Genomic DNA, 12,572 nt, shown 5'->3' with positions numbered 1-12,572 from the left:
TACGTTTTTCTGCGCAGGGGCCACAGATAAATGTGGCCCCACAGGGGCGCAGAATTCTGTCAGGAGTACATAATGGTGCCCCAGTTTTGGTTAGGGGATCTTGATGCTACCATAATTGTAACGGATACTATGTTTCGGTGCACTGCCTGAATATTTGCAAATATATTTGGGTAATATTTGCAAAAAGCAGGACTGTGTGAACAGAAGTTCTGCAACTATGGCTAGTCATCGGGAAGAAATGCATAGAAGTCAGTAACCACGCTGCTTATTTTCATAGTCCCATATCTGTTGAAGAAAATATTATTTTCTTTTTGATTTACATAATCACTATAGCTATGCTACAGGAACCACTGATGTACTAGCTGCGATGCAGAACTCTTGGTACCGACACTTTCTCTTATTCAAAATTTTTGTCAGTTGTTAACATTTAAGTATTGTATTCCTTCCTTTATAAGGAAAAAGGAAAAAATGCTTCCGATTTGACACACTATAACATGTGTGACCATAGGCACCACTGTATTCAGACCCTACGCACTGCTGCAATGATATTTGTACAAAGTATGTCTTGTGGGATATCATGTAAAAGCTAATAACATGCTGGCTATGAATATCAGTGTAAAGTGCATGTGTTAACCTTATATATGAAGCTATAAATTCCCTCTGTGTGATGTTACTAGAACATGTTTAAGACAAGACAGCCTAACCTAGGCAAAGATGATAAACAGGTCTGCCCTAGACAAAGCAACGCGGGTTTATCTCTTTGTTCAAGTTGGTTTCTCTCACCCCCAGTCTGCTTTCCAGCTTTTTACTGGCCGGTCTGTCTAGGACTCATCACAGAGCTCAAATTGCTTGGTTTCTTTGTTTCCTTAAGATGAAGGATAAAGACGGAGTCTTTCTCTGTTCCTTATATTCCCAAAGGGATGTCTTTGTCTTACAAGTGAGGAAGGCCTCCTGGGGATTCAACCTCCTGTCTCTCTTTGGGGTGCAAGAGCTATGTTAATTCTCTGTCTCTCAAGTCCAGACTCAGGATAACCCTGGCTGGTTTAGCTCAATATCTTTGTTTACTGCTAATATGTAAATTGAGGTAAACTCACATTCCTTTGTCTAGGACAGACCAGTTTATCACCTTTACCTAAGCTAGACTGTCTTATCTTAAGCATATTTTAATAGCATCATAAAGAGGGAATAACTTGAAATGTAAGGTTAACATGTTCATTTTACGATGATATTTATAGCCAGCGTGTTACTAGTTTTTATATGATACCTCACAAAATATATTTTGTACAAATAATATTGCAGTAGGGTGTAAATTCAGTCAGGCCTAGGGTCACCATATGCTGCTCAGGTGCACAAATGTGCCAGATGTACCCCTTTTGGAGACCACTTCATTATTTATACTGTGCTTGAGAAGGTTGAGCGGATCTGCTATACTATAAGGATCTAGCAAATCATAAAGCCACGGGTGCCACCTAATCTCTCAGTTGTAGTTCTAATGGACACATATGACCATCATCAAAGCATAATCCAAAAACAGGTATCTATGGGATTTGGTAAAATTGGGGAAATCAGCCCAACAGGCTTTGAAGTTTACCCTCTGTGTCTATCTAGCATTACTGAATACTGATTTGCAGGCTCTGAGTCTGTTTAGTCTGGGTCCCTCAAGCTAATTTGGATTAATGGTGGAAGATTTTTCAACCTGCCTTTTCCTGAAAACTTGGCTCCATGCTTGTCAGTGAGTTACATTTCTAGCTTTTTTTTTTTTCTTTCCTTACTAGAAACTTTGGATACTTTGGAGAAGTGGGTGAAGGAACTCTTTTCACAGATTCCAAATAAGTAAGATACTTTACTGATGCAAAAAGAATCTGATGTGTGGTGTTGGCTTTGATGCTAGAGGCTGATTGATGTCTGCTACACCTATGCTTGTGCCTCCTTTGTTGGGTGGAGAATTATAGGCTGCATTTGAGGTGTACTAAATGTTATGACTTCGCTTTGTGTAAAAGATAATTAGGACAAAATACAAATTGAGAGAGTAGTTTGTAGTGTTTTATATGGCTGTAACAGATTTTAAATGTGGGTTTTCAAAGTAATTCAATGCAATACTATCCATTGAAGTGTGCTGTCTAAGATTTGGACACTCGATGCAAATTTTGTTGTATCTGATAATTGTTGGGATCCTAAGATGTGTCCCCTTAATTCAAAATATAATTACATATGACACAGAATGTTTCAGTTTGTGCCCAGAAATGACTCTCATTATTCCCTCATCTCATAGCTACTATTTTGGTGTGTTTGCTGTGATGTAATATCATAGTTAACGCTACATTTATGTCATGGAAGTCACGGAATCCGTGACTTCCAGAGATCTCCCTGACATTTTCTGCTTCAGCCCCTGGACCCAGGGACTGGAGCTGGCGGTCAGAGGGGCCCAAGCAGGTTCCAGCGACAGGTGACCTGTCTGTGACTTTTACTAAAAATAACCATGACAGAATCTTAGCCTTAATCATAGTCAAGTGATTGGCTAACAAACACTTCTTGAAACTGCACAATCCCGGCTTACAAGACCATGGTTATTTAAAAATGGATAAGGAAACAAAAGTGTGTCCTGTTAGCTTTTCCATTAGAAACATAAGAGGGTGAAAAACCCAAGGATGCTTTCACAGCCCACAAGGCTCTCAGCCGTGTGTGTATGGAGGGTCTGTGTATGTGTTTTGGTGATTCTTATCTACTTACCATAATTCTGAGTCTCCACTTTCCCCATAGAGTGATCTTGCAGCCACTTTTATATGTTACCATTGGTTCCCCTTTCTCCTTGGGAAGTCAGTGAAGCTGCATTAACTCCTTTTCCACAGAATGTGGGTAATGCTTGAGGCTGACTGACTGGCAAATGTAATGTTCTGTACTAACTGTAAAAGGGCTAAGTATTGTGGTACAGACCAAATATTTCTCCTAGTTTATTTCAGCACAAGTATTAAGAAACCATACATCACTCGTGTATTGGGTGGTCTTGTGGCAGTACAATGGCATCAGATTGTCCATAATTCCACTTCCCTTTATTTTAAAATAAATCACCTTGTGCTTGCTTTTCCTCCTATTATAAAGTATTACACTTTATTGTCTTTTACAGTTTATTGGTGTTGTGCAGGAAACATGCTACAGATGCACAGCTATTTTGTTCTCTTCACAGGCATAAATCTGGAAGGCATTTTATTCTGCTAATGCATTTCTGTGCAAGCAAATCTGCGAAGGCGTTTGATTGGGGCCTCTCCCAGAGGCAAGGTGCAAATCTTTGTGTGACCTTACTCATACTCCTGAAAATGACATGGCACAGATTTTTGGAGGTTCAGTGCCACAAGTGGAGGGAACTGGAGGAATAGATGATATGCCCATAACTAGAGTGTGTGTTTGTGGAGGTGGTCAGGGAAATAGTGGCTGTTAAGTTTTCTATTAATCGGGATGGAGTGGATCTTGTGATGTGCCCTAATTCAGTGTCACATCAAAGGAGGAAATATTCTGGTTCCATTAAAAGATCAGGTTTTTATCATTTCAGAACTATGGGCACAGAGCATCTTATACTCTCCCCTTTGTTGTCCTGTATCATGAACAATAAACATCATGCTATAATTTTCTTTTGTTTTTGAAGTGGTTTATCCAAACCGAACTTTGGCCATCTGACACAGCCTTTTGACACACCTGAATTTTACAAGCTTTACAGAGGCAAGTGACCTTGGTGTCTTCTGTGTTAAGTGTTCTGAATATGTATTAAATATACCACTGTGTAGATTCTTATTTCTCTGGGTTTTAGAATGGTTGATTTACCATTGTTGAATTAATATATGTAGTTTTTTGAATCTTCCCCACCCTTTCTACAGCAAGTAAAATCTCTTGCCCGTTGCTGTTTCATAGTATTAAAGAGACAGGAATAATCACGCATTTGCATTACAATTTATAAATTTCTTCCTGTTCAGTTGTTCCAATCAGAAATGTTCATTCACTGAGCATTGCCTGGGGACTACCACCACAGGAGAGACATTACAGGTAAGATGGCACTACATCTTTTTGATGTCACACTCTGAGTATAGATGAGTATTTATGAAGAATCAAATAACCAAGACTTTCTCTCCTGTTAAATTCAGCAAGAAAAAATCATTCCATGAAATGAAAACGTTTTGTGATCTTTGATTTTTGGAATAGCATAGTGTGAATGGAATATGGAGCTGTATGGAATATGAGTGACCATTTATTATAACATGCATACGAATATTAAAAAATTGCAATGAATCATACAAGACTTGACATGTAAAGTATCAGTAGACAAATTATGATTTGCTAAGTATGATGATCTTGTTTATATGTATGTATCATCTTTGTATCCTAAGTTTTTATATATATATGCACAATATATCTGCATCTCAAACCTGCGCTCTGTTTCTGGGTGACATCCCCAGACAGACTGGCATCAGCATTATATAGCCTGTTTGGCCCATCAAGAGCAATCAGCTGTAGAATGAACCCATTGAGAGAAGCCAGGGGCTACACTCATGGAGGTCGTGGAAGTTACAGATTCCGTGACTTTCTGTGACGTCCGTGACTTCTGCAGCAGCACCGTGCGGCTGGCCCAGGAGCTGCCTGAGCAGCTCGGGCAGCCCCCGGGTAAGACTCACTGGCTGCTGCTGGGGCAGTCTCTGGGCCCACCCGCCCCCCAGCAGCAGGTGTTGGGGGGGCGGCCTCGGGGTTGGAGCTGGGGGGGGCTCCTCTCCCTCAGCTCCTAGCTCCACTTGCTGCCTCTGCCCACAGGCACCGCCCTGATAGATCCCATTGACCACGGTTCCCAATCAATGGGAGCTGCAGAACCGGGGCTTGGGGCAGAGCGAAGGCAGCACGTGGAGCTAGGAGCTGGGGCCACTGCTTCTCAGGAGCTGGTTAGGGAACCTGCCTCAGCCCCACCAACCCCCAGCACCTGCGTCGGCTCCCTGGGCCGCAATTTCCCTCCCGTACCCAGAGCACCTGCGCTCCCCTCCCCAGCACCCACGGCACCCCCTGGGCTGTGACTTGCCCCCGAACACCCGCAGCCCCCTCCACAGCACTTGCAGCGCCCCCCGAGTTCCTCCCACCCCCAGTTTTAGTCATGGGTATTTTCAGTAAAAGTCATGGACAAGTCACGGGGCCCATGCATTTTTGTTTACTGCCCGTGACCTATCCATGACTTTTACTGAAAATACCCATGACTAAAACTTAGCCTTACTTATGAGTCAGCAGGACATATAGGGACGTGCTTGTGGACAGGGGACTCCAAGAGCTTTTCCATGCCCATGTGCTGTGAGCTTGTGTTTGGGACAAAGGATGTACAAGTCACATGGCAAAGAATATAAAAAGGCAGCTACACTTTCTCCATTTTGTCTTCAGTTCTGCTTCTCACCTCTGGAGTAACTTCTCTACAAACTGAAGCTTTGAACAAAGGACTGAATGACCCATCCAAGCTTTGGGTGTGTTCCAGAGCGATTTAACATGCCAGCAAACCCACCAATGCTGCTAAGAATCTGATGCATACATATGACTTCAGAGTCCATATCTGTTTGCTTTGACCATTTAACAACTTCTTTGCTTTGCTTTGCTTTTACAGTAAATCTTTAGTTTTAGATACTAAAGGATTGGCTTCCAGCATAGTATTTTGGGTAAGATTCAAACTAATATTGATCTGGTAAAGTGGCTAGCTTTTTGGGGATCAGAAGAACATTTTGTATGGTGAATAGAGTTTTAAAGAACTTCTCACTTTACTGGACCTATTTGCTGATTGGGAGCCAGAGACTGGGATGCAATAAAGGGGGCTCTGTGATTTCTTCCCCTCCCTCCCCCCAGCTTCTTGATATCCAGTGTGGGGGATCAGGAGCATGGTTTGTGGCTGGTTGGGGAATCTAACCTACAGTGTTCACCACCATTTTTGGAGACTCTGTTCTCCTTTTTGCAGCCTGCCCATACCTGGTATTTTCAGTGTGGGCTACCTCAGGCACCTTGGGTCACACATGGTAAATTGTTAACAGTTTTAGGAGTAACAGACATACTATCTTCTTTCTATTGGTGCTCTTCATTTTACAGGCTGTTAGCTAGAACTTGTGGTTTGCAGGATCTTGTGCTGTGGCATGACAAGACTTCTTTGAATAGGTTCTCTTTGATGCTACATGCTTTTTAAGGCTTGCTTTTCATACTCCTACTCTTTGCAATTCATTGTTCAAAAGTTAATTTTCTGATATACAGCACTTATAAATCCATGTTGTACTTTTGATATTGCTGTGGTAACGAGTGGAAAGGTATGCAATAAAGTCTGGTTTCTTCAGAGTCAAACTGTAGATGTGTTGAATGTAATATCTGTTTATAATATGTTTGCAGCCATATTACTTTAGTCTGTGATCCAATCAACTTTTATAAACAAATTGGGCTGGTCTGTCCCTGGACAGAAGACCTCCAAAGAAAGCCTAGTAGCCCATGAAGTTGTGTTGGTGATACACTGAGTAACACAATTCTCTCAGATTCTGTTCTTAACCCCATTATTACTGGGCATTTCCTTTTGAATCAGTGGTAGGAGGCACAAAGTTGCTGGAGGTGATGTCTTTGTAGTGAGACTTACAATAAAACCTCAGAGTTACAGACATCTTGGGAATGGAACTTGTAACTCTGAAATGTTCGTAACTCTGGTTGTTCTTTCAAAAGTTTACAGCTGAACGTTGGCTTAATGCAGCTTTGGAACTTTACTATGCAGAAGAAAAATGCCTTCCCTTTATTTTTTAGTAGTGTACGTTTAACACAGAACTGTACTGTATTTGCTATTTTTTGTGTGTCTCTGCTGCTGCCTGATTGTGTACTTCCAGTTTCAAATGAGGTTGACTGGTCAGTTTGTAACTCTGGCGTTCGTAACTCTGAGGTTCTACTGTAAAACAAAGGTCATGACTATCTGTGTTTGTTCAAATGTTGTGGCATTTTCAGCCAAAGTATAGTTGTTAACTTCAGCAGCCTGGCTAACTTTCAGATCAGTAACGGTATTCTACCTATCTAAATTCCTTTGTATTTTCAAAGGATACAATCTCTTTTTCATAGCATTGCTGTTTAAAGGTGACACTTCAATAGTGGGTGAAGTGGGCAGTGAATTTATAATTGTTTGTCTAGTGATTTGGAATCTTTGGATGAAAGATGTTATCTAAATATCTGTATTTTGATTTGCTAATTATTAATCTATATTAGAGTTTTACATTTTGGAGTTTTACATTTCTTTAACTCTTTTTAGGGTGAAGCCACTTCACTATATCTCCTGGCTGGTAGGACATGAAGGCAAAGGCAGTGTTCTTTCCTTTCTTCGGAAAAAGTATGTATTTCTTTAAATGTGAGACTTTAATATTGTGTGCATTGAAATAAAGAGTGAAGGCGGAAATATTTCCTCAAATAAAAATTTAAAAATGTGATCTACAAAGCTTGAGACAAACTCAGTGATTCTCTTTAAAACCTGTAGTAGTCATGTGACTTAAGTAATGCAAAATACTCTGAAAATGTACCCGGTGGTGTCTTTAGTTCTAATACAAGAAATGCAACTACAAGAGAATCTCCAGAGCAACACTGAAAGCACTTTAGCTGAAAACTTGCATTTTCAGAATTTTTTTGCGTTTTTGAATTTCAGTGCTTTGTGTTCTTGTAGAAAGCTATATTCTTCCTTTTTGCTTTAGATTAACTTTTAAATTCCTTAAAGTGGCCTCCATTAGGCAGGTCCGAAATAAGCTTGAACAATGATGCTGTGATTATAATTAGACTTCAAGAAGGTTTTTAACTGGAGTAATTAATAGTGGGTATAACTCTTCAATAGATTTTGGGCTCTTGCGTTATATGGGGGAAATGGTGAGACAGGATTTGAACAGAACTCCACCTACTCTATATTCAGCATTTCTGTGACATTGACTGATGAAGGTTACAAGCACTTCTATGAGGTAAAATTCCATTGTAGCTTGGATTTCTTACCATTGTGCTATGTCCAAAAGTTAAAGAAAGTTCATCAGTTTGTCCTTTGGTCTTCAGGTTGCGCATGTTGTGTTCCAGTATCTGAAAATGTTGCAGAAAAGAGGGCCAGATAAAAGGTAACTTGATTTGAATCAAATGATCATGACGCCAGAAATCACTGGGGTTTTCCCTCTTTTCCATCCTTTTCTGCATTATAGTGTGCTTTTTCTTTTTGGATAAGCAGATATTAGAACAGATGCAATGAGAAAATGGTGGAAAATGACATTGTTTTTTAAAAAAAAAAAAAGGAAGAATTAGTTGTAGGTCACCATAAAAACGCAGTGTGACAAACAGAAGGGAAATGGTAACTGTCACCAACTGGGGTTTGCCAACCACACTCACATCTATGAATGAATCTATGAATCACATGTTGCAAAGAAAGTAACTACAGGGTTAACAAAAAACTAGGGCTGTTGATTAATTGCAGTTAACTCACACAATTAACTAAAAAAAATTAATCATGATTAATCGCACTTTTAATCTCACTGTTAAACAATAGAATGCCAATTGAAATTTATTAAATATTTTTGGATGTTTTTCTACTTTTTCAAATATATTGATTTCAATTACAACACAGAATACAAAGTGTACAGTGCTCATTTTATATTTTTTATTACAAATATTTGCACTGTAAAAATGATAAACCAGAGAAACAGTATTTTTCAATTCACAAGTACTGTAGTACAGTCTCTTTATCGTGAAAGTGCAACTTACAAATATAGATTTATTTATTTATTTTTGATTACATAACTGCACTCAAAAACAAAACAATGCAAAACTTTAGAGCTTACAAGTTCACAAAGTCCTACTTCTCGTTCAGCCAATCGCTAAGGCAGACAAGTTTGTTTACATTTATGGGAGATAATGCTGCCCACTTCTTATTTACGCTGTCACCAGAAAGTGAGAACAGGCTTTCGCATGGGATTTTTGTAGCCAGCATTACAAGGTATTTACGTGACAGATATGCTAAACATTCATATGCCACTTCATGTTTCGGCCACCGTTCCAGAGGACATGCTTCCCTGCTGATGACGCTTGTTTAAAAAAAAAAATGTTAATTAAATTTGTGACTGAACTCCTTGGGGGAGAATTGTATGTCTCCGTCTCTATTTTACCCGCATTCTGACATACATTTCATGTTATAGCAGTCTCGGATGATGACTCAGCACATGTTCATTTTAAGAACACTTTCGCTGCAGTTTTGACAAAATGCAAAGAAGGTACCAATGTGAGATTTCTAAAGCTAGCTACAGCACTCAACCCAAGGTTTAAGAATCTGAAGTGCCTTCCAAAATCTGAGAGGGATGAGCATGCTTTCTGAAGTTTTAAAAGAGCAACACTCTGATGCGGGAACTACAGAATCCGAACCACCAAAAAAGAAAATCAACCCTCTGCTGGTGGCATCTGTTGTTGAGCAGAACCTGTCATCAGCTCTGAAATGGTGGTTAGAGCATGAAGGGACATATGAATCTTTAGTGCATCTGGCATATAAATATCTTGTGACACCAGCTACAACAGTGCCATGAGAACACCTCTTCTCACTTTCAGGTGAAAGTGTGAACAAGAAGCAGGCAACATTATCTCCTGCAAATGTAAACAAACTTGTTTGTCTTAGCGATTGGCTGAACAAGAAATAGAACTGAATGGACTTGTAGGCTCTAAAGTTTTACATTGTTTTGTTTTTGAATGCAGTCATTTTTTGTCCATAATTCTACATATGTAAGTTCAACTTTCATGATAAAGAGATTGCACTATGATACTTGTATTAGGTGAATTGAAAAATACAATTTCTTTTGTTTTTTACAGTGCAAATACTTGTAATCAAAAATAAATATAAAGTGAGCACTGTACACTGTATTCTGTGTTATAATTTAAATATATTTGAAAATGTAGAAAACATCCAAAAATATTTAAATAAATGGTATTCTGTTGTTGGTTAACAGTGTGGTTAATCACAATTAATTTTTTTAATCGCTTGACAGCCCTACAAAAAACACAACCTTAAACATTGTTACCGTACTTCATTTTCATGTGTCTGACCTAAGTACTTAATATATGCAGTGTCGTTGTAGCTGTGTTGGTTCCAGGATATTGGAGAGAGAAAGGTGGGTGAGGTAATATCTGTTAGTGGACCAACTTCTGTTGGTGAGAGAGATGAGCTTTTGAGCCAGACAGAGCTTTTCTTCACATCCGGGAAAGGTACTCCCAGGCTGTGATGAAAGGGCTACTTTTCTATGGTTATGCAAGCACTGGTGAATAACCAGGGATGTTTCACTGAGCTCGTCCGAGAAGGTGCATGATGCTTGCACCTTTAAGAACACATGACTATTCAGGAAGGTGCAAGCAGGGTTGTTTTTTTCCCCAGATGGTGGATTACTATGGGCAATGTTGACATGCCAATAGTGATCTTGGCTCATGAAGCTGTACAGTGGCCTCCTTGACAACTTCAAGGAAAGATTCAGCTACTGGCTCAGCAGGTACAGAATGACAGTTGTGTGTGCTTTTGGCAGATTAAAGGGACACTGGTGGTGCTTCCTCACTAGATTACATCTCAGTGAGAAAAATATCCCAATGGTTATAGTTTCCTTTTGTGTCCTGCATAATAATTGTGAGGTGGTAGGTGAAAAGTTGCCACTGAGGAGGTAGAATGGCTGTCTGCTGACTTTGAACAGCCAGACAGAAGGGCCATTAGAAAAGCTCAGTGTGAAGATATGTGGCTGAGAGAGGCCTTGAAAGAACCTTAATGGTCAGCCACTTAATGTGCTCTACCTAGCCTTGAAATTTTGGGAGTGTTAGGAATTGTGTAATGCTTGCTGTGAATTTATGAATATCACACTTTAAATGGACCTATTAATTATGCTGTGCTTATTGTACATTTATAATATTACACATTGTTTTTAATTGAACCTAGGAGTTCTGTGATCCTGTTCTATTACAATTAGAATTGTCCTGTTCTTTGAGTAGTGCCATTTGTTCTGCAGTATATGTTATAAAATAGTAAAGATGAATTTATTTCCAAAATATAAAAATTTATTGCGTACCCAAAACACGGCAAAACATTAATGTGCAATTAAAAATCAATACAGTGCGCAAACATAAAGTAAATTAATGGAACGGAACTTTAAAATCAGAATGGTAGAAAACATTTGTCTTCATTTCAGTCCATTTCTGTGAAACATACTCCAACTGTATGGTCAATAAGAGTCTGTTTGCTGCCTGCGAAGCCCCATTATGTCCTGGCGAATCTCTCTCTTTTTCCTGCTGGGACTCCTGAGTCTTTCTCCTGTCTGTTCTTTTGTTCTCCAGGCTATCTGCTATATTCTTCTTCCAGGCTTTCCATGATCTGATGCAGCACAAGCTTGCAGGATCTTGGTGAACATGTCCTCCCTAGTCCTCTTCTCCTCCTCATCAGTGTCAGGTGTTCTGCAGGTGTGGTGGGGGCATCCCTTCAGGCCGCAATGATGGGAGCTACATACAAAACATCATACAAAGATGTACAAAGAGTTTACATTGTAAAATGAAAATGAAAGATGAGTTTGAGAACGCCTTTCCCTTATACCTATAAGAGTTTTAAATACAACCTGCTTATTGACACTTCAGATTTGGAGTGCCTCTGCACAGCACTGCTCTCCAGCTGCAGCCATTGTTAGTATGGCCTGCCAAGATGGGGCGGAAGTGAGGAGGGAATTGATTTGTAGTGTAAAGCAATAAAGTGTGCCTTATTTCCATGGGTACATGTACAGGGCAATGGCACTGAGTACTGGAACGCTTTTCCACAAGCAGCAGTGATTTTAACTGGTATCTCACTCTTGAGGGTCACAAAGGCACAGAGAACACAGCTACTGCTAGATTCATGAAGCCATGTGGGCTTGTGTGATGCTAGCCTGTTTACGGCAATGGTACCTGCTGTAGTCATCTCAGAGTGTTGTGGGAAAGTGTCCTACCATACAGGAAGAAGTGTAAGGCAGCCATCCCTAGGAACCTTTGGGAGAGGAGGATTACAGAAACCTTTGGGAGAGAATTGCAGAGTAACTCTATGAAAATTCCATCAAGATCTTTCAGGAGGATACAGGGGACATCCTTATGTATATAAACAAATTGCTTTGCGTGCCTCCCCCCATCACCTAATCCTACAGGAGAACAAAAGCAGATTCCAACTCTGTCCCTCTTTGTTGTACCTCTACTTCTTCTCATATGAGTAAAACACTGAAAAGTAGACTACTGTGTCCTGCTAACTTGGGGTAGGGCTGGGTGCCATCTTCACATTTAAACATTTTAAGGGAGAATGCATGCACACACTTACCCGAGATACCTTCTCCTGGATTGGGCTCAGTGGTGCTCAGCTGATAGGATTAGCTAGACTGCGGTGGAGTCTCAAAGAACCTGGCTCATGGCATTTCTCTTCTCTTCCTCACTGTTCAAGGCAAGGGTCTCTCTCTTGGGCTTCATTGAGGTATCCATTGTGGTTGATGGAGATTCCACAGGCATTCCACAAAGTATGTCATGCAGCTCTTTGTAAAAGCGGCAGGATTGCA

The 12,572-nt window shown here is 40.1% G+C and overlaps 1 protein-coding gene across 2 annotated transcripts in view; it reads left to right on the top strand.

Annotated features, from left to right (window-relative positions):
- LOC141992963 (nardilysin-like) overlaps window positions 1–12,572 on the top strand; it is an 84,285-nt gene that overhangs the window by 28,481 nt on the left and 43,232 nt on the right. For both annotated transcript variants that reach the window (XM_074962307.1, XM_074962308.1), the window contains exons 8-13: window positions 1,776–1,833; window positions 3,641–3,714; window positions 3,966–4,035; window positions 7,277–7,354; window positions 7,847–7,967; window positions 8,056–8,114. In XM_074962307.1, the coding sequence (XP_074818408.1) occupies window positions 1,776–1,833; window positions 3,641–3,714; window positions 3,966–4,035; window positions 7,277–7,354; window positions 7,847–7,967; window positions 8,056–8,114 (460 nt within the window). The remainder of the gene's footprint in view (window positions 1–1,775; window positions 1,834–3,640; window positions 3,715–3,965; window positions 4,036–7,276; window positions 7,355–7,846; window positions 7,968–8,055; window positions 8,115–12,572) is intronic.

The sequence above is a fragment of the Natator depressus genome, chromosome 8 (genome assembly GCF_965152275.1).
Source record: "Natator depressus isolate rNatDep1 chromosome 8, rNatDep2.hap1, whole genome shotgun sequence".
Taxonomy (NCBI): Eukaryota; Metazoa; Chordata; order Testudines; family Cheloniidae; genus Natator; species Natator depressus.
The sequence above is the reverse complement of the archived record's forward strand: the minus strand, read 5'-3'. Positions and strand labels throughout refer to the sequence as shown.